This window comes from Barbus barbus (assembly GCF_936440315.1).
Source record: "Barbus barbus genome assembly, chromosome: 24".
Taxonomy (NCBI): domain Eukaryota; kingdom Metazoa; phylum Chordata; class Actinopteri; order Cypriniformes; family Cyprinidae; genus Barbus; species Barbus barbus.
Genome location: NC_136752.1, coordinates 25,405,783 through 25,433,100, shown reverse-complemented (window position 1 = coordinate 25,433,100; position 27,318 = coordinate 25,405,783). Strand labels below are relative to the sequence as shown.

Genomic DNA, 27,318 nt, shown 5'->3' with positions numbered 1-27,318 from the left:
TTTTGTATCTGAAAACACACATGCAAAATATCCTATTGTTCACATTGTAATTACTGTGTAGTTTAATATCTGTGCATGCATATTACATTGCCATTGTGCATAGAGAAAAGTGCTTAGACTAATTTAATCATGTCCTTTCTGTGACCGATTTCAAGGAAAATATAAAAATGATATATTTTCTCATAATGCACGAAACCGAATCTATTCAGAACCACAAGAGGCAATTTATCCTGTTACCATTCAGATATTATAAGTGATAACAGCCATGCAGCCTTTCACAGGCAAAGTTAAAGACTGAAGATAGAAATGTTCAGTGTACTGTAGCTGCAGAATGACTCGAGTTGAAATTTTATGATGTGATCGGGACATCACGTGTTTGAGTGGCATCAGTGTAATGATTGCATGATGCTGGAACTATATGAACCACAAAAAAGAGAAATCCCTGTCTTCAAAGACCAACCACATTGGATGTAACAAACATTTCGCCTCCTGCGATCGTTTCATCCTTTTAAAGCCTAATTTGATTTGCGCGATTACGGAAAACTCCATTGAACCTACACACCAGAGACAAAATATCAGCTTATATTTATTATTAGCGATACTGATTTAACATATTGTTTATATGTAATGAAATCCGACCGACTGTAAGTCTTTATCCGGGCTGGAAGCGATCGCGTGCCAGCGCGCTCTAGAGCGTACGTTTTCTGAATAATTTTTAAGACAGTTTGTCTAATCTACTATGATATGATCAATAAATCTTCATATATTTTCGGAGAGCTGACCGAACCGTACAAAATCTCCTTGTGGCAGTGAATTAAGCGCCTTTTAATACAGGAAACGTAGTTAATGACGACTGCGCGCAAAGCGCCAATTGAAGTCTGCTTGAGTGTGTGTAACGCGCAGCACTTCCCAAACTCATCAGACTGCAGCGCTGAGCGCACGGAGAGGGACTGACGGCGCTCCGTACACGCAAACGGAGGACATACGCTAGGCTTTGGCTAATTTTGACTGTTGTGATGCGCATTCCCGTAGATCCCAGCGCCGGCCGGAGGTTCAGTCCGCCGGTGTCGGTGAAGATGAATGATGTGAACTCGAGCGCAGGACAGCAGCAGCAACAGCAGCAGGACAGCGCGGTGGTGCCAAGACTCCGCGCGCAAGAGAACCGCTCCATGGCCGAGATCATCGCCGACCACCCCGCCGAACTGGTCCGGACCGACAGTCCAAACTTTCTCTGCTCGGTTTTGCCTTCTCATTGGAGGTGTAATAAAACGCTACCGGTTGCGTTTAAGGTAAGAGCTTGTGCATTTTGGATAAATGCGCTAGGCTTTACGAATACAGTCATTTATTAAAGTAATGTAACGTGGACACTATAATGGAAAGTGTTTAAACGATTGTTGTCTGTTAGTTTTTTTATCAGCATAACTTTATCCAGTGAAAAATATGAAGCTTGTGCAGATCAAATTTTCTAAGCCGTTTTAACACACTGCTGACAGCACTGACAAATATTGAAGTAGGCTACAATAAACATATTTATATGACATTAATGATAATATATAATTTAGCAAAATATGCAAAGTGTTGCTCACATTTTGTTAAGTGTAATATGTTCTGGGGATTTAGATTGAACATTTTTATTGTCATTATTAGGCTATTATTTATAGTAAAATAGCTATCCATAGCGACCCATCCGTTTTTAATTATACAAAAATTTTCCCATATAATTTGTATGAATTTCAGTCAGTTTTGCTGAATGTGTTTGTGTTGTACAAATTTGTCACAGAGAGTTGGTGTGTCAGTGGACTGAATTGAGCCTTTGTACAATTTGTACTCTTATAAGAGTGTGAACATTTATTTATTTTTTTCTTAATAGCGCTAGACTTAACTGGAACAAAGTTTAATTTAAAAAGAAATAATGAAATTGCTCTGGCATTATTCACTGTTTGATGTGTCATTCTGGCCTGTGGCAGAATCTTTGCTCTTGGCTTGTGTTTATGGTCAGGCCTGTGCAGGTGTGGTTAGCTGTTAGGCAATTTGCCAGATTAGTAGCTAGATTAGTAATGATGAAATAAAATTGCAAGATCATATGCAAACACATCGCCTTAGGTGCAATATGCATGTGACTGATGTACCGAATGTATAGTAATAAATCTGATGTAACTTAAATTTTTTAACCTTATGAATGTTTAATAAGGATAATGATAGATAGACACGCACAGAGTGTAAACATACAAGAAAAATCTAAATATAGATTTATTAAATAAATGAATCATATTCATTATTTTCCTAGGCCCTCACACCTTTTTAGACTGCTTCAATCAATTTTGCATTTAAAAGTTTAAGAAAAATATTTAAAGAAAAATGAGATTTGAATAATAGCAACATATAGTATTATTAAGGATTATAATTAATTCGTATATTTCTTTCCACGTTAAATCTGCATAAATACGCACATTTATGCAGTTATTTGCATAAATCTTGCTAATAATAATAATCAGAACCCACAGGAACTGTCTGAAGAAGCTGCTGAGCAGAGCGTCTTGCATATGCGCACATGCACAGTGTAAAACGTTGCATCATTGTTCTCTCCACAGGTGGTGGCCCTGGGAGAGGTTACCGATGGGACGGTGGTCACAGTAATGGCTGGGAATGATGAGAATTATGCAGCTGAGCTCAGGAATGCCTCAGGTGTTATGAAGAACCAGGTGGCCCGCTTTAATGACCTGCGCTTTGTGGGCCGAAGCGGAAGAGGTCAGTCCATATTTTGATTGTTGAACCTTTTAAATCCCTTAACATGAAGGTTACAATGGGAAATGTGCTCATATCCAGAGAATCAAACGTTCATTGCATGTTTACACTTGGTTGTGAAATCTAATCAAACGTTTGGCCACACCTTTTTTATTATTACTGCTTTCATTTTAGAATATTAGCAGCTACCAAATTATAAAATAACCAAAAATGGAAATATAGGTATCATGCATGTTAAACATATCATCCTGGGATGCTTTTAAAACAGTATTGAGGGAGTTCACATGGATGCTCGACCCTAGTTGATGCTTTTCAATCACTATCTAGTTTCCAATTCCACTATCTAGTAGCCATTCCAAATGTATTTAACTTTTTTTAATTAAAATGCGCAATTAGGTATAATTCCGAATAATTGGACCATTTTTCCCAGACATCTCAATGGTAACAAGTGTCCAATTTAAATGAATTCACCTTGCATTACTCAAATTATATGTAGAAATAATGAATATTTACCTACAAAATTATTTAAAAATATTTTAACATGTTTTTACATATTTTTTTTAATGCTGTAAAACAATTTTATTCAAGCATGCCCAAAATTGTATCTGCTAATGCAACTAACAATGCACTTTGTGCCAGTTTTTACACAGGCTTACCCTGTTACAGACTGTATTATCACATCATGCGTTTTTCTTTTAAGCGTAATAATTCTGTGTTTATCTACACTTGCACAATGTCATGTGGAGAAATCCTCCAGGGAGATTTGGTAGCAGAGATACGCGGTCACACAGGGACACATGACATTCTTAGAATAATTATAGTCAGTCTGTGTACTGAGCTATCAGTTACGAGCCAACACCGTTGTGAAACCACATCACCACATTGCCGGTAAGAATGCACTCATTAAATTACAGGTCTCTGTGCGTTCTGTACTAAGGTTTCTCAAACCATTGACGGAAACGTAGCTGTCTGCATAACGGTCTTTAGTGTATTATATAATTTTGAGTATTGTTCAGATTATTATTCGTTTTTAAACGTGAAGTGCTAAAGTTTGTGCTTTTAGAATCAATGCACAAAATTGAAAAAGTAGTGATGCTTTTTAAACACTTTACCTCTCTGCAATTGGTCAGTCAAACAGATGGCCACGCCTCCAAACTCACACCATTGGTTGAGCCAAATTTAGAGTCACAGGCTGCATTCGAATCGGATACTTCCTTTTTTTTTTTTTTAGGCAAAAAACAGTATCTGAAAATAGTATGTCTGAATTCCCAGTATTCATAAGGGATGTGCGAGACTAGTCAACTTGTCGATTAAATGGAAATAAAACAAATTTATTTCAGTTCATTTCATTCCTGCATTTTCTTCGTGTCACTCGCCGCAGGCTCAGAGAAATATCTGCTAGGAAGAAGATCAAGGTGTGGGAGTGTATTTACCATTTTTAAAAGAGTAAACATTAGGAATGAAGGGGAACTGACTTTCTTCAGAAAGCTTTCATTGACATTTTTTCATGTTATAGCCATAAGATGCCTAATAAAATAGTCTTTATTTGTGTAGTGCTGGGGTAACATGGTAGCCGCTATATTTCTGCTTATCCAAAAGCGCCACCTACTGTATGAGAGTGAATTTGCATTTTAGTTCATCCCGTCTGCTGATTTTGTTCTGTAAATTATAACTGTTTGATGGAAAATAAGAACAGTTTGGATAATAAGGTATCAGCAACTGTTTGATTCATTGTTTAAGTATTTCAAATGGATCACATATACACACAGTGTTCTTGACTGTCTTATATTTAGACCAGTTGACTAGTCAGTTACAAAATGTGTGTTTAAACCTCAATGAAATTAGTTGTAGCGCACAGCTGTAGTATTCATAAAACAGTACCGAAAAGTATTTCTACGTCTGATGTAGAAATATTACTTTGAAACAATTTTCAAACACACGTATATTTTAATTACTTTAATTAATTACTTATTCAAAAGAAGTACCTACTCGCGGAGTATGTGATATTGGATGTCTCTGCATGGGGAAAAATATTTTAACATATAAACGTTTACACACTTCACCTTTACATTTAGTTTAAAGCTTGTACACGCCATAAAAAAAATGCAATAGCAACCGGAATCTTTTAGTTCTTTGATTTGAAAAGCTTCATGGTTTTTGACACTTGAGGTTTCTTTGATTTTCAGAGGATTCCAGGTCACAATGACATGCTATATATTGTATTACCAATATGTGCAAATTATTTTTACATTATGAGAGCCATTTGGTCGTATTTAATTATATTTTATGATCCCAAGTCTTATAAAATCAGTGTCAGCAGATCTGTGCTGCTGTGTGGTGCTGATATTCCACACGTCTTGCCAGCTGTTTCTCAGCATTGCCAAAGTATTCCACCCACTACTTCCTGTCTCCAGCAAACCAGGGGCATTCATGAGTAGTAACCATTGGAGCGTCATGTTAATCCCTTGTTCCCCTGTGTTAAACCACCAGAGAGCACAAATTGTCTGGAAACGGTGTTTAGGGAAGTGAGCTGTCTAGGTTGCTGATGCCCCACAGTGTAGCGTTGCCAAATTTCCCAGCAGCCCACTGATCTTCATTCTGAGAATATTAAAATTCAACAAAAAAACTAGTACAAAAAGTATGCTAATATTAAAATCTTTAAATGTCCCCTGAACTATTAGCTCAGAGTGCTCAGTTTTGCTTTGACAGTGAGTAAAGCCCTTAAATGTTTCTGTGTTTGCACAGGGAAGAGCTTCACCCTGACGATTACAGTATTCACAAACCCACCGCAAGTGGCCACTTACCACAGAGCCATTAAGGTCACGGTGGACGGACCGCGGGAGCCAAGGAGTGAGTACACCTTATATTACATACTGCTGTGACTAACCACATCCATGAGGCCTGTCATCACGTTCACCTCTCTGTTGGGCCGTAATCGCACCTCATCAAAGGCTTGCGGTCGTCCGGTGCATGTGCTAGTGATTGATTTATTTATTTTTTGATTTCGGCCTCAATCTGATGTCATGAAATCATTTCCCAAAGTAATTCTCTCTGGGTAGGCAGATTGATGACTTTGAACAGATTGGAGGTTTCGGGATTGCTGTTATCTTATAGAAGTATAAGTATAGCGAGAATCTTTCAGTTTTATGTTTAAAAATATGGATAAAAGTTCCACAATCCCTTCCATGACTAATGCGGAATTCATTGGATATATATACTATAATTTAGAGTGAAATGGGATATTCAGTGGAATCATTGAATATTTTTGGAAAGTTGTGAACTTGTATGTGACGAGAGGGAAAAAACTTCATGTAGCATGTGCTCTCCAATTCATGAACCAGTCACTGGTTTCTTTTCTTCTTAATGAATCAGTTGAACCATTCGCATTAAATACAGTATTAAAGATTAAGTAGAGAATATTTAAAATTATTTAATATACATTTTATATTCTTATTAATATGTAAATTAAATACGTAAGTAATATGTCAATTAGTAATAGTAGTTGTATAAATAAATGTAGTAGTATAAGATAATATTACTAATTATTATTATTTCAATTTAAAAAAAATTACATTTTTCACAAATATTTTATATACAGTATTTTATTCAATTGTACTTTTTTGATTTTTATATTATGTATATAATTATAATTATATATATATTAACATAAAATTACATAATTTAGGAGTGGCCCACTGCAAAAACAAAACCCTGCTATGAATGTGCACTGACAAAATGTTGACTTCAAGTTGACTATAGAGAATTGACACTTTTCCAGGATGTTTCATGGTAGCCGGCTGGTCTGTCAGTGTTATCTTTACAAGCTGTCTGTCTGGGCGTTAGGTTAGTGTCTGCACAGAGGTTCTACAACGGTAACATTGTGCTTGCATCAGCTTGTTTTAATGGCACTTATAAAAGAGCGAAAAAAATCTACTACATCTCTCAGTGCCAACTGGTCTGGCGAGCAGCTGTTTTACTTTATTATGAAAAAATATATACTTTCGTCTTGGCGTAGAAATCAAGCCTATCACATCCCTAACAACATTTCTGCCTCTCTTTTTCTCTCTGAATTTCAGACTATTCTCAATGAGCACACATATGGTACTAGTATTTAAAGGCACTTAGACACAACGGCCGTACATGGTCTTGATTCTTCATTGTATTACAATGGCCTCTAGCAACTACAGGCCTGGTCTTTGATGTTGAAGACTTCCTCTATTCCTGCCTTATCTATAAGTGAAGTTTTGAAAGGCTTGAAGGCCGTGTTATTGTGCATAGGAACAGATGAAAGGGTCGGCGTACCAGAGGTCTTTTATGGGGGGCTTTTTTGAACTGCTGATTTGATATTGTATAGCTCCTGTCTTGGCTGTGTCTTATATATTCTTCTGCTTTTAATACGCTGTCAGATTGCAATTAAGAATGCCACATCTGATATACCCCAAATGATTTCACAAGTTTACTGCATATATTGCATAATATTGGCGTGCTAATGCTTACTATTTTTTAAAAGAAGACACGGTATTCAGTTTGCGATTAAAATGTTTCAAACACGGTGCTGTATTACCATCACATGAGCTCATTTGGTTGAATGTAAATTTAGTCCATTTATCATTAAAAATATTTTAATATGCACTATATTAAATTTGTATTATTTTCTTTAAAAATGTTTAAACATTTTATATTATAAATAATGTTTCATTTAAGCATTATTTAAATCATATGGAAATAATCAGGTTTTTTTTTATATTACACGAATTACACAAATTAATTGTGCACAACAAGACCATTAATATGCACTGACAAAATAAATACATTTATTTTGACTTCAAGTTGATTTGATTTGTTCATAAAATATGATTATTTTAATCCAGTTTTGTGTAAAAATGTCTCTTTAAAAATAGTTGTTGATGTCACTTCCAGTTCATTCATCACACTGGAAAGTTCAAGTGCATTGCATTGTGGGATTCAGTATTCAATGCAGTGCGCTATGGTTGCATACTGAAATTACATACTAACATACTATTGCTTCAATATATATGTAAGTACACTATTACTACTATAGTTGGTAATATTTAAAATTTTCATTGTAATAATTTTGTTGTGTTTTTGTCATTTTTATTATTATTATTAAGTATATCTATATATTTCCTGTTGTTGTTATTGTAGTACTTAGTTTAGTTTAAATAAAATGAGAATTGATGCCTCGACAGCTAGTGTAAATAAAATAAGTTTGAGGTTTTTGTATTTCCTTTTATTTCTGTTAGCGTTTTATTTTAATTAACCAAAGAATAACTTTATGAATACATACTATATTTACCAGAAAAGTAAATACTGGGTGAAATATTGTGTCCCATAATGCAGTCCACTGAACTTGACCTTCCCTTTCCGGCCACAATTGTTAATATAACTGGTAACTGGATGCCACTTGCCTGAATTGAACATGCAACATGGTGGGGTCATGTGACCAGCATAGTGACATCTCATGAGAACAATGACCGTATATGACCGTATAGATACAATTCAAATGTCAATGTCTTGAAGCAACTACAGGAACACTCATTCTGAACACTCACAGCAGTTAAACAAGTCTCAGAGCATGGCATCAATTAAACAGAGACAAGGGAGAAATAAATGAATCCAAAAATAAATGAACCTTGTCAAACATCACCTGCGCTCTGAGCACGTGCAGATGTCCATATGTTCGCTGACACTGATCGTTATGCGACTAATCACATGTGCCCTCCTAATAATTTCACTTTTTTTCACCCTGATTTTATCGAAGAACGTCTCATTTACAATTCTGCCTCATTAAACCTCAAATTGGTGTTAATGAGCAGGTAATTAGGGAAGAGGCCCGTCTCGCACGTTCAGACAATGCCTGCAGTGTGCTGTCAGCCAAACACCTGATGGAACATCTCTATGCATTCATATTTTGAGAATCATAGAAATAACTGTAACATGTTTTTGTACATAAAATTATGAGTATTTCAGTCAAAATATCCTCATTATGTCCAGTACGGGTGGCTGTCATGTTCATTTGGGTCGTGTTTTTCTTCGTTCACCACACAGGCCTCATTCTCTGAGGCTGATATCCAGTACAGGAAGTGTATTAATGCGTTTGTGTATTTAATAGATCTTGATGGGTGCCATATGAACTGTGAAAGCGCTAGACAACGAGAGCGTTGAGTCTTTGACTGTGACCGACATCTCTCAGTGAGTTTCTTCTTGATTGGCTCACACGTGGGTCGTTCTGGTAGCCAGAAGCGTTCCACATGGCCACACACCTGTTTTTTATTGAAGTTGTGTCATAACAGTGCAGGACTGCTGTCTTAACATTTGAATCGAATTACGGAGAAAGTTTTTTGTTATTGTAAAGGTTATTGCAAGAATGAATGTCATGGATATGTTGTAGCTACTTGTTGCTAAATGGCTGCCTTTTTGTAAGCTGACAAACATCTGAATGTTTTTATGATCTTTGAATAACATTTCATTAACTTATAAAACAAAATGGACAGAAATAGCACAATATCAGTTGGTTACTTTAAGCTGTGCATCATTATATTCCAACAGTGTTGTGTCAGTGGTAAGAAAATTAATTAAATGATTTGTTGCCATATAATATGACATGTATGCTGTTTTTTGTTATAAAAAAACTTTTGTTATATGCCTGTCCAATGTTAACAAGAGATGCCTGCTTCCATGAAGTGTGTGTGTGTGTGTGTGTGTCTTATGTGTGCATGTTTATGTGGTTTACGAGGACACAAATTTGTATAATGACATGGGTATGACAGAGGTATTACAATATGAAGGTGGTTTATGAGGACACTACCTATGTCCCCGTAATTCAAAAGGCTTAAAAAACATACTAAATGGTGTTTTTTTGAAAATCTAAAAATGCACAAAGTCTCATGTGAGGGCTAAGTTTAGGTGTAGGGTTGGTGTAGGGCAATAGCACACACAGTTTGTTCAGTATAAAAACCATTACGCCTATGGAGAGTCCCCATAAACCACAAAAACCAACATGTGTGTGTGTGTGTGTGTGTGTGTGTGTCTGAGTCTTTGTGTACACACTAACTCCTAATAGCACTCATTAAGCATCATTTGATCTAATAGTCAGGGTGGGGTTGGTTAAGCTAACATACCTGCACCAGGGGCCCTGTGTAATTATGGATTCAGTGTTAGACTGTCACTCTGCGTAACACCTTTAGGAAGCGCTCTATGCATCTTTGTCTCTCCGCAGCTCAATCTCAGCAGTCGAATGTTAGAAGTCGCAGAGACCACAAGTAAATCTGCTCGAAATCCCCTTTCAAGTGGATTTGCTTGAAGCTAAAATCCCAAATCTGACACATGATTCTCATTGTTTTGACAATCTCACACATCAACAAGTTGAAAGGGGATAATAATTTAGCCTTAGCAATAACAGCGGCTGATATTACAGTAAAAAAACGGCAGCTTTGGCGCGTCGTGCGGCGCTCCTTTCAAAACAGACCACACAAGACTGATAGACATTGTTTAAGCTTACAATGAATGAAGTAAAAAAGAAGTGGGTTTCGCTTTGCAGAGGCGTCACTTTGGGGCGAGTTAAGTTTACAATGGGAACTGCTCACATAAAACCAACCAAAACAAGAGAGGAGAAGGAGAGAAAACCAGAACCGCAGACTCGATCGGTTTAGGCTGCGTGTGAAGGTGCCAACCGCCGAGGTTGCGGGTCAGGCTGTGTTTGTGTGTTTGGATAGTTGCTGCGTACATCGGTGCTGCATCATTAGAAGTCGAGAAATACTGATGGCGCCCGGTTTCGAGTCGTACTGCTTTCATATCCGCATGGAGGTGATGAAGAAGTGTGCCTGCGGTTTGAAAAGGGCTGAGGGCCTTTTGCGTTGGTGTGTGTGTGTGTCTCTGTACCCCTTCTCCGCTTGGCTTGCCTCCTAAATGCTGAAATGTAAAGACCACACAGACACCTGGCAGTACTCCACAACAGCCTGGCTTTTTCCTCCCACTTTCCTTTTTCTCCTTCCCCCTCTCTCTTTTTCTCTGATTTTCTTTTCCAGTTTATTCCGTTCTTCCGCTGACTTTCTCAAAAACCCTGTTGATGACGGCCGGTGATGAATTTCCATAATTTCCGGGCTGCTGTATGTGCGTCGCCCGGATGTCTTGTCGATGTGAAAGATCTGTAAGATGTCTCTAAAATATTCCCTGTCAGATGTTAGGATGACATTCAGCAGATGTTTTTGTGACATTTACAGTAGCCTCTCCCACAGGTAGTTATGTCAAATACCAATGTTTGTTTGAGGTTAAAAGCCATTATTGATGGAGAAAGATAGTGAATATATTTTGGGTTATATTAGCCTTCTCTCAAATGCGTTTTCTATTGCAGTTAATTGAAATATTGCAGTTGACTAAAATACAATATTGGTTTCACAGCTTTGATTACTTGCTGTATTTTTGTTATGATACTGCTTTTAAATTTTTTTTAAGAAATCATATAGACATTACCCTTCAAAAGTTTGGAATAATTAAGATTTTTTTTAGAAAGAAGTCTTTTGTTCAACAAAGCTGCATTAATTTGACCAAAGACAGTAATATTGTGAAATATTATTACAATTAAAAGTAGTTTTCTTGTATAATATACTTTTTTCGTGTTGAAATTTCTTTCAACACGAACCACATTGAAATAAAATGCAATAATATTATTGATGCCACTATTCACACACACACACACACACACACACACACACACATATATATATATTGCATATAAAATTAAGCTGCAGTGTTGCATTGACACTTCTCATGGTGTACGTCTAATATTCCAAGAAACCTCAGATCATATATTTCACACTCGTTAATTTTTTTCCCCCATTGTTTTTTTTTTGGATCAGTTGGTGTGGCCATACAGATTAACCCCATCATCAAAGGAAGCCTGAAAACAGGAATTACTTCATTATGATTCTCTTTGCTCTGTGATTCTCAACCTGAGATAAGATCTGTGTCAGCTGGAGACTGGGCCACATCCTACAGGACCATTTAAACATCTGGAATGAATGTGTTAGCGCTTCCGCTCTGTGATTGGACATGGAAGTGCTAGCTATCAAAAATCTCACTCCACTGGCTGGGGGATGACAGGAATTTTTGGGACTTTCCCTCCAGCAGTGATATCATCTGGTTTCCTGGCTCTCTTAAATACCTCTCCGCATACAGATGATGTCCCGGTGTTCATTCCTTTACTCTCTGTTACTATGATATTTTAAGACCCTTATAGTCATGAAGCCTGCATTTAAGCAGGGGTAAGTTCTCAATTTTGAATACAAAAAAAAAAAAAGTTCCTCTCAAGTTGTTCCAAACCTGTATAATTTTATTTATTATCTATCATAACCTGTCATAGCTTTCCATCATGCATAACTGTTAATGTCTCAAATTGAAGTGTTTCATTTCTGTAATTTTTCCCTAGTTTTTATTATAAAAAAATAGAGAGTAGACAGGGAAGAAGTGGAAGAATCATATGCAAGAAATATTGCAAATCAGACACAAAACCACTAGGCCACAGATCCAGCCAACTTTTTTTTTTCTCAAAAGCATACAGAAAAGATATGTGTATACATCATAATTGTCACAGTGTGTGAGAGACTATTATTTAGTTATTAACTGTATTTGATCTGAGGTTTTTCATTCAAAGCCGAGGTCCAGTGACAGCTGCCCTGAGGCAACCTGTCGAGCTCAACGGTGCTTGTGATCTTTCTAACACTCGTTCCTGGTTTTGTATTTTATCCACACCGTTGGGATTGAACCTAAAACCTTTGTGTTAGCAGCCCGGATTGTTAACCACTTGGCTGCCCTCACCCCCAAGAGGTACTTCTTGGGCGAGCAAATGTAACCGGATACATTATCCAAACTGAGGTGGCTACATGTTCCTCACAGACAGAATCAAAAACAAGCCACTTAACATTCCAGAACTCTCGCTGAAAATTCCCATTGATTTGCAAATTCATCTCTGGTGTTCCTATTACCTGTATGTGGCCTTATTGTAACTTCTGCTCCAGTGATTCTCAACACTCCCAGAAAAATGTAAATATCACCCCTTGCAAATCTGTCTTTAGGGAGGTTGGATGTACGTTGAAGACTCTAAATTTACTGGTGATCAGAGTCCGCTGTCTCACTAAGCACAGAGCATTGTTTCTTATGAATCACTGTGAAATTAAGTCGCACAAAGCACATCTTTGTTTTATTTCCCCAGCAGGATTTATATTAGTATCACTGCCTGGATTCAGCTTGTCACAAAAAATATAGTTTGGCTTTTTATAGTAGATAAATTGGCTTTGTGTGAGGTATGGTTTGCTCAAGTGCTGCACTTCCTAGGAGGTTGAGCTATGCTAGCTTTTAGCTTTTACATATGTCACATTGCTCGCGAGTTCAAAGGCAGAGTGCAATGCAACTGTGTCCCGAAGTTACACTCGGAGGCAAGCTAATGATTTTTCCATTAGCTGTAATGTTTTCATTGTGATGAAATGCTATATTATTTTGCCTGTGTAATTTCTCATGCTTCTACAGAAGACGTACACAATATTAAAGATAAAGTGTGTAATTTCTGAATGATTTGGGGCACCAAATGGAAATAATGAATGGATGTTTTTAAACAGGTTTCTTAAACACCATTTCTGCCATTGGTCAGTAAAATATGCTGGAAAATGTTATTTTCTTGCTTAGTATTTTTGTCGTTTTCCAGTGCAAATATCTAAACGTTCTTAAATTAAGATGCATTTACTTGAGAAGCAAAGTGACTAAGATATTAAAGGAATAGTTAAAAAATGAAAATTCTGTGAAAATTTACCCACTATCAGTCCATCTGTGATGAGTTTGTTTCTTCAAGGAAACTGATTTGGAGAAATTAAGCATTATGTCACTTGATCACCAGTGGATCCTCTGCAGTGAATGGGTGCCATCAGAGTCCAAACAGCTGATAAAAACATCTACTAGTAATATAGTAAAATTAAGGGAGTTTATTCATTTCCTCTGTTGAACACAAAAGAAGATATTTTGAAGAATGTTGCTAACCAAACAGTTGACGGTAGCCATTGACTTCCATAGTATTTTTTTCCATACCATAGAATTCAATGGCTACCGTAAACTGTTCGGTAACCCATGTTATTCAAATGGTCTTCTTTTTACCAAAAGAAAGAAATTCATACTGTATTGGAACAACTTGAGGGTGAGCAGGATTTTTTTGTTGGTGGTGATAAGGGGGGGCTTAACAGTTCAGAGGGGGTGCTATAAAAACTAATTAAATTGAGAGAAAGTAGTGAACGCCTAAACTTCAGCTATCAGTTTTTTTTATATACAGCAGCTTCGAAAAAGGCATATTTTGCTTTTTTCTGTGGTATTAAACTTCTCATATGCCACTGTCATTAGTAATATACTAATGCCAACTGCCAAATATGACACTTACAAAGTAATATAATTTATGAACGAATATAGAAAAGAGAGAAAGTTCGGATTTTTTAATTTTTTCAATTCAATAAAAACATTTTTTATTTTTTTTTAAGCAATTCATAAAACTATTTCCACACATCGCGGGTGATAACCTCCCCGTGCTAATTTGCATGGTATCATGTGTCGATGATAGCCAGAGATAAGCATCAAAAATTGGTAATATTAAGAGGATTTAGCATTTCCAGTTAATATAGGCCTGTTACATTCTTCTTATTATTAGGCCTTTAATTATTATTATTATTATTAGATTACTTTTATTATTAAATTGCATGAAATTATCATGTGGTGGTGCGCTGTGAGGATAATAAAATAGGCTATTAGCTTACTCCTCATTGAAAATGTTTTTTAGAAAGATTTTTTTTAAAACAGGTCGATTAATTTATACAATGAATTATAGGCCTATAATTAAAATAATTAACACTGCAGTCATCAGTGACAATTAAGATCAGCTTTATTTCAGGCACTGATTTTCAAAAACAACCTGTTTAATGCGAACTATGTTTCTTGTCATGTTTTTCACTATACGAGTAAAAAAATAAATATTAAGGGAATAATTTAAGACGGTTATATACCGTTATCAGCATATATGTTAGAGTAGATTCATCTCTCGTTGTCTCAGAGAGAATATGCGCCGTTAATGCAGCATTAGCCATCAGTTTTTTTACTTTCACTTTCTCTTATAGTGAATTGACTGATGTTCACCATCTTGCACAAAATTTGCGCGTTGCTTGCTTGTTGCTTTACCCCTCCCCCATAATATCAATTGTTTATAGGCCACATATTAGGCACTTTTTTAGGTTTTTAATGTTTATTTTTCAATGTTAATGAGAGTGACACAGAGAGTTAAAAAACAGGAAAATCATTTGGAAATCCTTGGGGGGGGCTGTGCCGGCGCTAAGCAAGTTTCTGATGGGGCTACAGCACCGTCTAGCCTCGCCATAGCGCCGCCACTGAGGGTGAGTAAATGGTGACAAAATGTTCATTTTTGGGTGAGCTGTCCCTTTAAGTAAATGTCTTGATTTAAGAATGTTTAAAAATTTGTAATGGAAAATAAGACAAAAATACTTAATTTTTTTCTTTTTGTGAAGAATTAAGAGTGAAATAACCTGAGAAAACTCACTGCAGACAATGTACATTAAGAGAAATCACATAATCACAGATTTGTAAAGGTGCTGACAGTTAAGCTCAGATTTTTAAGGGGGGCTGAGATGAAAGATTCCTTCTGGAAATAGAGTCTAGCAGCACCTATAACTGATTTATAGCTTAAGATAATAAAATATGACACGTTAAATACCGATTCATACAGTAGTTCGTATTCTAGACATTCTAAAGTGCTTTTACGATTTGATTATGAAACTTTTCTGAGTGTTTGCTGCTTCTCTTTGTTCTTCTGGCGCAGGCCGGTTAGTCAAGATATAGAGGTAACGTGTTCTGTCGGTGCCAACTGGAGCGCTGCCAACTCCAGCAGGAGTTTTTCTCTTTCTCCTGTTTGATATTTACTTTACGGCCTTCTCAGAAAAAAACTGCTGCAGTCTGAGGGAGACACTGGGCCATTTTAATGTGGAAAAAGGGGCTAGTTGTGTATTGGGCCGCACTGCTGTCTTATCCCAGAATAGACTTGAGGCTATGGACTCTTAAACGCTCTTGTTATAGCGTTCCAGAAAGGTGCTGGCCAGTGTCATCGTGCATCCTACACAGAGGAGGCACATGCGGTCTTGTGTTATATGGGTTTGGACTTGTCTGGGAAGGACGAGTGTTCAATGTGTGCCAACAAAATGTTATTATATGCCAAGCATAGCACTTCATTGTCAAAGCCAAATGCCCGCCCTGATGGGACAGATTAATAGATATTTTAAGGATATGGAATATGTAATATTTAAAACTTTTTTATGGAAATGAAATTAGATTCGGTTTGACTCCATATGGCAAAGTCACGGTAGATTGTGGCTTGAAAGATTCAAATGCCATGGGGCATAATGAAAGCTCTTATATAGAGGGGAAATGGAACACCTGTCTCATAGGCAAACCTATGCCATACATACAAATCATAGACTGGCTAACATTTTCATGCTAGGAGATAGAATCAATTTCAAGACCCACTAAAAACTTGTGTGTGCGGGGGGGTTGTATCATTGTATAAAAATCATATATAATTTCAGGCCGATGGATGGATGGATGGATAGATAGATTGCTTAAATTTATATTGCTTATATTGATAATTGCTTAAAATTCTATTGTGCATTAGAAAAAACTCTTATGTAATAATAATAAACAGAATGAACATCACACTGTTCTTTTAATATCATTTCTATTAATATAAGTTCTGTATTAATATTTGGACATTTAACACTAACATAATTACGTTAAAATTATTGTTGTACAGAAATACATTTAGGGTGCAAATGTGGCATGATATAATAAATATGTCATATTTAATTACACTGGGATAAGCTTCAGAATCCGAGCAACCCTAGAGAGGAGAAAGAGTTTGGAGAACTGATAGATGTATATCATATTTAACTATTTACATTTATGTATTTGGCACACATTTACCTCAATCCAGTAGTTTGTGAGTTTTTTTGAATGATTCAAAAGAACTGGTTCATAAGAATCATTTGTTCATGAATCACACTACATGTTGCTTGTTTTTACATGGGAGCCCATGAGAAGCAGAAGTGAGAGTGACATTGCTGGGATATCTGACACATTTGTGGTGTGTCATGTTAGAAATATGTTTGTTTTGTTCTTTTTTTGAGAATTTTTTGTTAAAGGCAGTATGTTGATTGCAGGGCACAGGCCGAAGTTGGATGACTCGCCAAAGGCTGGACTGTTCTCTGACCGTCTCAGTGAACTGGAGCGCATCCGGCAGACCACCATGCGCGTTACTGTGCCAACGCAAACGCCACGGCCCTCACTTAGCAGCCCCAACTCCTTCACACCTCAGGGGCAGACTCAGATAACAGGTATGAGATTGCAGATAGATAGATAGATAAATAGATAGATAGATAGACAGAATAAAGACAAGTGGATTTTTAGAATGGATGGATGTATATTTACAGTTACGTATTTTGCACACTTTTTATCCAAAGCAACTTGCATTGCTATTTATTTATTTGTTTGTTTGTCTGTTTGTTTATAAATTATTTTCTGGTTAAAAAATTATTCATACATATATATCTTGGCAGCCACAGCTTCTCACACTTTCTATCTAGATACTATTTTTTTTTGCTTATCTTGATGTTAAAAAAAGTCCATGTTCTTGTAATTAATCAGTTACCCGGGCAATGTTAATTTATAAATGTGCACGTTTCTTATGTTCCTGTTTTAATGATATCATCTGCACACAAAACCACATGAATAAAGTAAATGATCCTTTCAGTCACCGCTAACCTGTCAGTCAGAATTGTTGTTTCTTTTACTAAGAGCGATTATATTTTCTCATCCTCCCTAGCATTTAGGCATATCTGGTCTCTGTCACTGTTACAGTAATGTCTATTCGTCTCAGCACAAAGTGGTTTATCTAAGCTGAAATCGCACACTGAAACATGATGGACAAGTGGAAACTGAGTGCGGACAGCCTAGAGCAGTGCGTTGTGTCATGTGAGAGAACAGGATATCACCTGTCCTTAATTACTGCTCTGAGAGCGCATGTCCTGTACTCTGGGTCCTGTTACTGTACTGTGTGCAAGCCAAGAGACTGAATCTGAGAAGGAATGCACCATATTTTGTTGACTTTAGCGATTATTTGCCTGGTTTAAAACTGATACTTGGCATATGAGAAAGCTTGAATTATGAGGCATGACATATTTCATCTCAGACAAATGTTTGAGAATGCCTTCATTTAAATGCTTTTCCCAAGGGATCACATTGTATTTGCTTACCACACAAAGACTCTATTTGAGACAGACAAATATAAATAGAACAGTTGAATTGTCAGTTTTAATTAAAATAATGACAGGTTATACTGATTAATTAACATAACATTATTGGTGAGAAACCCCCCAGGTGATATCACAATAGAAGATATTCTGAAGAATGCTAACTAAGCATTCATCAAAGAGTTTTCATCTTTGGGTGGACTACTCCTTTAACTACTTTTCATTCTTAAATTTTTCTTTTCTTTTGTACCTTTAGATCCACGCCAGGCTCAGTCTTCCCCACCTTGGTCATATGACCAGACGTACCCGTCGTACCTGAGTCCCATGGCCTCCCCGTCTGTGCACTCCACCACCCCGCTCTCGTCCAGCCGGGCCACGGGGCTGCCCTCCATCAGCGATGTGCCCAGACGCCTCCCAGGTAACCTCCAGCCTCAGCCCTACAGCAGGTGCGCCCCCTACCCCTCGCGTCCGACACTGCAGTGGGCAGCGGGGTGGGCACGTGTTTTATGGTGGTTTGCACATTTAGAAAGATGGGGATTTGTGTGAATGATGCAACTTTGTTTAACTTTTGAAAGATATTTGAAAATGAAAGGTGAGTTTACTACTTAAAAGTCAAAATATTTTAAGAGATATTTACAGTCTTTAAATTAAATCTTCCTCCTAAAATGAAATTTACCACATTTCATCCCTCAAATGGCACTGAATTTGGTGAACGAGCTGAATTCGAACCTCATTTGCATAAAAAATTATTATGTTTGTGCTGAAAAGAATCACAGTAACTGAATTTAAATACTCATGGTGCAGCACTATTAAGAAATTTTGAAATAGTGCTACACCACATTTATGTCCCACCAGCAGAATTGCAAAAATAATAACAGGTGTCTGAAAAAATCCATTAATTTAACAGCACAGGAAAATTAACCAACTTGTTAACTGCTTCCATAAATGATAACAGATTATATTAACATCTTCTATAGGAGCTCTTGACACATTGCATAATGTAAAAAAAAAAAACTTGTATTCAGTGTTATTTTTGTATTATTTATATGCTATTATGGTTTTAATATTTTTTAAACTTTATATTTTTTAAGTTTAATTTTTTGTCATTTTGTTATGTGCATTTTTAATATTTATACATAATTTTAATTTATTTCAATTTAGAACTTGGTTTAACTGTATTATGGATGGTTAGTGAAAGACATGAAGTTTTTTGCGCTGAAATGTGCACAGAAGTGCTGCAAATATTTTGGGCAATTTACTCCTTAATATGTGTTGGATAACTGTTTAATCAGATTCATGAAAAACGTATGAAAAAAAACGACAAGCAGGGCTTCATTTTGGGAGAACTATTTTCTGAAATGATCATTTTTCTGTAATGGGTTGTCAGTCATATTTAACAAATCATAGCATTAAATTTCAGTGTCATAATTCATTAGAAACACAATCTTAAATTCCATTGATTTTTATTAGCTAATGGTGCTGTATATATGTAAACGGAGACAGTTTTTAAAATTGGACTGAACCATGAGCTTATTTTTAAAACTCGGGGGGAAGGAAAAACAGGTTTCCTTTGCTCCTCTTTCCATGGCTTTGATCCTGCATAGTATATTGTTAATAACAGACCAAGACATAATAACAGGCTAGTGGCGGGCAAATAAAGCCTCTTTATAGCATTACGCTTCCCAGAGAACCTTTGGGGAATGGAAGGCCACTCGGTGCCCGACTTGCACCCCATAAGCTAATTTGTCCTCGTGTGCCCTGCAACACACCCAGAAACGTCCCCTTTAAAGAATAAATGTAGCTTGACAAGTTTCCATTTCCAAACACCTGTTTGATTCAGTGCCAGGTAAGTTTTTTCATTCTCTCTCATTTACTGCCATACTACACCCTCATCCATTCCTGAGAACCAGGAGAGGCTTAAAGTGATTAAATAAGAATCTCCCTCACCTGAGCGCTGGCTGCCAGCTTCTGGACGCCTGCCACCCTCCTGTCGTGTTTAATTAGTTTAGGTATATCATCCTTTCATTTGATGCTGTCACATAAGCTTTTGTTAATAATAGGTTTGGTGTGAGATAAGGACACTGCTGTTTGATGTCTCCCACAACTCAACTGTAAGAGTAACAGAGCAAATACACATTGTTGTTGTCTATTGAAGATACAAAACTCTTCAGGAATATTAGTCTTTGCAACATTTTGTGTTGCAGCAGTGGTAATATACTTCCGTACTCAAGGGGGCGATAGTTACCTCAATGTTTGTGCTATTAAACTTGGGTTATTATTATTCAGATCATGTCAGCTTTAAAGATAAAGTGTCTAATTTATTTTATTTTTTTCTGTGAGCAAGCAAATTTTCAAAAAATAAATTAAATTCAAGATTTCCGAAAACTTCTGTTGATCTTAAGGGAAATCAGTCCTCTGTCACTGAAAAAAAAAAAAACGCTTTACCTTTAACAAACTTTTTTTTTTTTTTCAACTGCTGATCTGCCATAACAATATTAGACCTGAAAGAGAAAACTATCTGTAAATGACAACAGATTATACTAAAGTCTACTATAGCAGCACTTGACACAAAAAACTTTTTCATTCAGTGTTATTTTAGTCTTATGTATTGTCATAGGTTATATTTATATTTTGAATTAACTTTTTTATTTTAAATTACAATTTTTAGTTTAATGTGCTTTTGTCATTTATTAGTTTTTCTTTTGGAAAATATTTCTAAATAGTTGTAATAATTCTAAATAATTAAATAGTAATTGTAAAAACCTAAATTAATTCTAAATATATCACTTTTAATTTATTTTTGTTTTTTAAAATAGTTTAAGCAGCAATACTGGTTGCAATATGAATTATAGATCTGATTCATTTCCGGAAAAAAAAAAGAATGTGAAATTCAGCTTGAAGCACATGTGTTTATATACTTGCCTGTCAAGTTTAGCTTTAGCATTGTAGCAAACAAATAGTAAAAACTATTGCGCTGTGTTGAATGGTGACATCATTCCTCATGTAGACATGACTTAAACTTGTAAATAAGCCATAATTGTTTGGTTCACCTGAAACGAATCATTCTTGCCAAATAAATCATTAGTTTTACAGACATAGCATCTGTTTTCTAGACCAGCGCCATCTCGTCTATGGATTTTTGGTGACTAGCAGAGAATGTATTTAAATAACTTTTTTGCTTTTATCATTCAGTCTCTTATTCAGAGCACAGGCTCTCTGTGTAGCCCGGGGCGAGAGAACCATTATCGTCAGCTGCTCAAACCAAAGATTTTGAATATAAAAGAAAAAGGGGATGGGCGTAGAGGGGGAAAGGAGACACGACTAGCATTAGCGACAAGCCGTGCCTACGCAAATCGCCCACGTTTAACCATGCCACCCAGTCGGCCCACAGGCGCAGACATGGTGACAAGAAAGACGCCGTGTGATTTATGAAAACAGCTCCGCGCCAGGGAGGCGAGGCCGTTTCTTTTTGTTCCTCTACCCCTTGGCACTAGCGCTAGCTACAGACCATTAGCGGTTTCTGATTTTTGGAGGGAAATAAAGAATATGTTAAGGACGGAAGGGCAGATGGGCAGTTTTTGCCTCAGTTTATAATGCTGAAGATACCAGGAGCCCACAACAGTGCAGACGTCTGTCTCTCTCGCTACAATGCTGCTTTGCGCCCCTCTAAACGTTTCCAAATGTGTGACCGATTATGCATCCTAGTTGTGTTTTATGTGCGGCAACCAATGCAGATGCACACACACACTTTTTTATGCACAGGAACAATTTAAACATGCACACAGCATACAGAGGCATGCAAATACCCCGGAGACACAAATGAACTGAGACCTATAACCGCACACATGAATACACATACACATGAACTTGTCTGTGACAGAGAGGAAAAACCTCAAGGAAGTGAAGCCAACTAATTGATAAACTGTCCACCTCTGCATGTCTCTAATTTAAAGGTAATGGTGTTTTTTTTAATAGCTACATTCTGTCATTTAAATTTGTTTTTTTTTTTACTTATTTTAGTTCAAAATGCACTGGATTTGTCAAAATATTTTACATTTTATATATATATTTTAAGAAATTAATACATTTATTCAGAAAGCATACATTAAATTGATCAACAGTGGCAGTAATAACATTTATAATGTTGCAAAATATTTATATTTCAAATAAATGCTATTATTTTGAACTTTTCAATTATGATGTGATCATGAAAAAAAAAATGGTTTCCACAAAAATTATGAAGAAGCACATCTGTTTTTCACATTTTATATATTTTTTTATTTTTTTTTTAAAAGAGAGAGAAAAGTTTAAAATCAGCATATTAGAATGATTTCTGAAGGATCATGTGACACTGAAGTCTGGAGTAACGATGCTGAAAAATCAGCTTTGTCATCACAGGAATAAATTGCATTTTAAAATATATTCAAATAGAAAACAGTTATTTAAATTGTAATAAATATGAGTTTTTTAATGTGTTTTTATCAAATAAATAAATAAAAATACATACAATAAAATAAAATAAAAATGTCACATAATTGAAAAAAAAAACTTCTGTTAAACTCCTTTAACTCTTGGGGCTGATTACATAAATTGCCTAAAAGTTATTCATATTGTTTTTTTTCTTCAAGACTGATCGTAACTCTTTAAATTCAGTTATAAAAGGTAGATTGGTGTAATTTGAATCCAAAATGTAAGACTAATTACCCCATGACTTCTAGTTGGTCAAACTTGTTCTTAAAACACAGTTTTAACATAGTGGCTATGTTTATGCACTTTGTTAAACAGGGTTGTGTTTAAATGAAGTGGGGGGAAAAATCAATATAACTCAATTGTGTTGTCATGATTGTTCATTGCTGGAATTTCTGTTTTCAAATTCTTCCATACTTCTCTAAAACTTAACCTCAACCTTCGTTTCTGTAGGTTCGACAGATTTGAGTCCTTTTCCTGGCCAGTTTGAGCGTCAGTTCCCGGCTTTCTCCTCACTCACCGAGAGCCGATTTTCCAGTCCCAGAATGCACTACCCGGCCACCTTCACGTACACGCCCACCCCCGTCACCACCGGCATGTCCCTCGGCAGCGCTCACTACCACACCTACCTTCCTCCGCCGTACCCCGGCTCCACCCAGAGCCAAAGCGGACCCTTCCAGAGCAGCAGCACACCTTATCTCTACTACGGCGCCTCCTCGGGCTCCTACCAGTTCTCTATGGTTCCAGGAGGAGACCGATCACCCAGCCGAATGATGCCGCCTTGTACTAGCGCATCCACGGGAACCAGCCTGGTCAACCCCAACCTCCCGGTCCAGGCCGATGGAGGTGGGGGGGTGGAGGGAGACGGAAGTCATAGCAACTCCCCCACTCTTCTCAATCCTGCTGGTAGAATGGACGAAGGCGTGTGGCGGCCATATTGAACGGACAATTACGTGAGCGTGGAACCTTCAAACAAACAGCATGGTTTTAAAGCACAAACCTTACTAGGATGTTCATCCTGTCTCGCTGAGCTACTTTCCCTCGCTAACACAAGTATTTATGAACCTGTTGAAAGGGAAGTATTTTTTACATTGGACTTTTGTTGTTATAATACATTATTCTGGACCTTTTGACCTCTGGGATTCATTGTCACAGATGGGATTATTTGGAATTGAAGGAATAGAGATGGATCGAGTATTTCATTAGCATTATGTTATTATTTACTTGTCTTGGCATGTTTTTAATATATCATTTAAAGCACTGAACAACATCTGTATGACAGTTTGTGATCAAATATCTCTTTTTGTGCTTTTTTAACTTAAGCATTTAAGTTATACGTATTTGATAAAAGGATTTAAAGTAACTTATAAAAACCATAGATTAATTAATGTATTTGGAACTTGAGTCATAGAGGGAATATTTTTGTAAAGCATCTATGTTCAAGTTAATGCAACTCATTTAGGGTCATTTAAATTTCTGTGCCTTAATTGATCACACAGAGTTGAATGGGATTGAATGTGTTTAAAACGAAATTGGGTCTCTGTGTCTAAGTACACTACATTTGTAAGCAGTTAATATTGATTGATGCTAAGTGCTTTTTCACTGTTTTAAAGCTTTAAACCAAAGAAACAGCCACGGATGCTCAAAAGTGTTTGCCAATGTGCTAGATCAAGCTTTCTTTGAGTAGCGTGCATGTGCTGGGATAATTTATTTTGCTTTTATTTTGCTTAATCAAATGCGGCTGGGAAAGGATTCCAGTGGGGGAATATTGAAGGTTCTGGATGTATCGTACACAGATATTCTTTTCCTGATAACTGGAGGGATTCATATCCTCAAACAAGAGGGGTAATACACTCAGTTATGGCACTATATTACCCATTGCAACAATACGGCTGGAGTAAATTTGGGTTGTATTTATAGTATTTAAACATTCAAAGTTTGAGGTCAGTAATATTTTTTAGGAAATTAATATTCTGCAAAGATGCATTAAATTGATCTAAAATGACAGTAAGGACATTTATATGCATACAAAAAAAAATTCAAACAAATGCTGTTGTTCCTTAAAAGAGAAATGTATTAGTTTCCACAAAAATATGAAATTGTTTTCAAAAACATTTATAATAATGCATGTTTTTGAGCAGCAAATCAGTATATTAGAATGATTTCTAAAGAATCATGTGGCACTGAAGACTGGAGCAATTAAAAATAAATGACATTTTAAACAATTGTAGTAATATTTCACAACATTAATGATTTTACTCTATTTTGATCAAATAAATGCAGCAGTAAAAAAAAAAAAATCCAAAAGATTCAAAAATCTTACTGAGCCCAAACTTTTGAACAGTTGTGTAGCTACATTTTATTCCATTGATGTGGTGGTACATTGTCAGTTATGCTAATGAAAATCTTCATTATCAGATCAGAAATGTGCAAATTAGCTTTATAATTTCAGAATACTAGTTTTCCCTTCGTTCACCAGTCATCGACAGATTGATTTACCCAACTGCAATCGTCTAACAGAGTTATATTTATCGAGTGCCTTACAGTTGGAACTATACAGACCTCACCAAACAACTTAAAGCTTTCCTTGAAGCAGTGCTTTTTATACGGCTTGTAAAGCCCATATTTAAGCAATTAAATTAAAATAAACCAAAGCTCTTAGCTTGAGTTGGATGTGTTTTTGACCTTCTTTACCTTAACATTGGTCCATTATTGCATTTCTGGCAGGACTAGTCATGGTTCCTTTTGGCTGCTTCAAATCAGGGCCGTTGCTTGAATTCATCCCAGGATCTGGGTCAGCATTCCCGGTTATCCCATCCTGACGGCGAAACGGCTTCAAATCAGGGCGTCTACGTATAAATTGAAATAGCTGTGAGTGTGTACGAAATGTTTACAACGTTCAGAGACCATGTTGTATATTACAGGAGGTAAATACACCACCCTAGTTTTGTTGAATTATCATCTCATTTCTTCTTTTGTAAATTAGTATTTATCTGACAGGTTAACTGAGGGCAATTTGTAGCAAATTTGTCTCTGGTTCTTGCATGCTTTGTTTCCTTTGCACATCTGTGTTTAAATTATCTCGCTTTTCTTCCCTGTGAAGCCTGTTCTCTTTTATCCACGGATAGAAAAAGGGTTTAAGGGAAATTATCATGACAACAGTGAAAGAAATTGGCTTTTTTGATTGTTGTATGTTGTTATAATAGTTTTCTTTGTAAGAGAAATAAAAATAAATTTTTTGCAATGATCTCGTCCGTCTCAAAAATAGTATTCTATCATAGTTTCCTGGCATTACTTTGTTCCTCTTTAAATATATCATCTCCGTCATTAAACTTTCTCCTCTGTCTCTTTTCCCCTGTTTGACGTTGATTAAAAGTCACATTGGGGCTTTAGGGAAGACTAATGGCCAGAGGTCCATGCGCCGGGTTGTTCCATTTACATACAGTTTCATTGCCTTATCAATGAACCTTGAAGATACCTGGCCGGAGATGAAAGCTGGGAAGCAGCTCAGGGATTGTGCACTACTGTAGAACGCACTGACTTGGACTAAAGTCTGGATCAACATTTGCTTTGGATGGTCCTGGAAGCTCACGGTTGGCCTCAGTGCCGCGTTTGTGTCTCTGGTACTATGTCTGTTAAATTGGGACTGTTACACATTACTCGAAGACATAACAGGCATAATCAGAGTGTGATCCATCTCCATTTAAACCAGGAGCCTTTCTGGGATTTCAATGAATATGAGTGGGAAAAGCAAGTTTCAGGTTTACACTTTAGATGTTCTGCATCCAGCAATTAATGAGCCAGAGACGACAAGGTTCTTAAAGGAATAGTTCACCCAAAACTGAAAACGTACTCACTCTCAGGCCATCCGAGATGTAGATTAGTTTGTTTCTTCATCATAATGGATTTGAAGAAATTTATCATTACATCACTTGCTCACCAATGCAATGCTCTGCAGTGAATGGGTGCCGTCAGAATGTCCAAACAGCTGATAAAATCATCACAATAATTCACACCACTCCAGTCCATCAATTAAAGCATTGTGAAGCAAAACGCTGAATGTTTGTAAAAAAATACATTAACACGATGTCAATTAAGATTAAAGTAAAACCCCTTTCGTGTTGGATTTGAAACACAGCTTTTCACTTCACAAAACATTAATTGATGGACTGGAGTCAATGCGGATTACTTGTGGATCGTGACGTTTTTATCAGCTGTTTGGACTCTAATTCTGACGGCACCCATTCACTGCAGAGGAATCATTGGTGAGCAAATGATGTAATGTTACAGTTCTTCAAATCTGTTTTGATAAAATAAAATAAAAACTCATGTACGAATGGGCTGAGGGTTAGTAAATTCTCTGCACATTTTCATTTTTGGGTGAAGTGTTCCTTTAATCTGGCTGCACAACTGGCTGCATAATGTTTCTTTGTTTTCCATGTATCAAAAATCTGTTCTGTATATGTCCAAGTTTAAATTAGATTTTAAATCCAAGGCTCTCAGATTTTTGGACCCCACTGTGTATTATTAAATAAAGTGGAGTGAAATCTGAAGTAATTTTGGGTTTGTTGAGTGTTTGAGAGGGTGCTGTACCTGATACCGTATTGTTCTTGGTCAAGAAAAACTCCCCTAGATTTTCTCTTTAACATCAATCTTTCCATTACTGTCTTACCAAGTGAAAGACAAGGAGAGAGGCAGTCCACCCACAAACCAGTCAGCACCTCTGTGTCAAACAACCCAAGAC

The 27,318-nt window shown here is 36.5% G+C and overlaps 1 protein-coding gene across 2 annotated transcripts; it reads left to right on the top strand.

The window, feature by feature from the left end:
* The first annotated feature begins 444 nt into the window (after window positions 1–444).
* Window positions 445–25,824, top strand: LOC306843675 (runt-related transcription factor 2-like). Of its 2 annotated transcripts, XM_079375287.1 has the most exons (6): window positions 445–1,289; window positions 2,592–2,748; window positions 5,491–5,595; window positions 17,019–17,192; window positions 18,364–18,525; window positions 23,028–25,820. In XM_079375287.1, exons 1-6 carry the CDS (start codon window positions 1,017–1,019, stop codon window positions 23,513–23,515), a joined length of 1,359 nt encoding a protein of 452 aa, XP_079231413.1. In that variant the 5' UTR covers window positions 445–1,016; the 3' UTR covers window positions 23,516–25,820. The 2 variants fall into 2 exon arrangements, with proteins under 2 accessions (XP_079231413.1, XP_079231414.1); XM_079375288.1 differs by lacking the exon at window positions 17,019–17,192 and having other exon boundaries at window positions 23,028–25,824.
* Window positions 25,825–27,318: the final 1,494 nt, after the last annotated feature.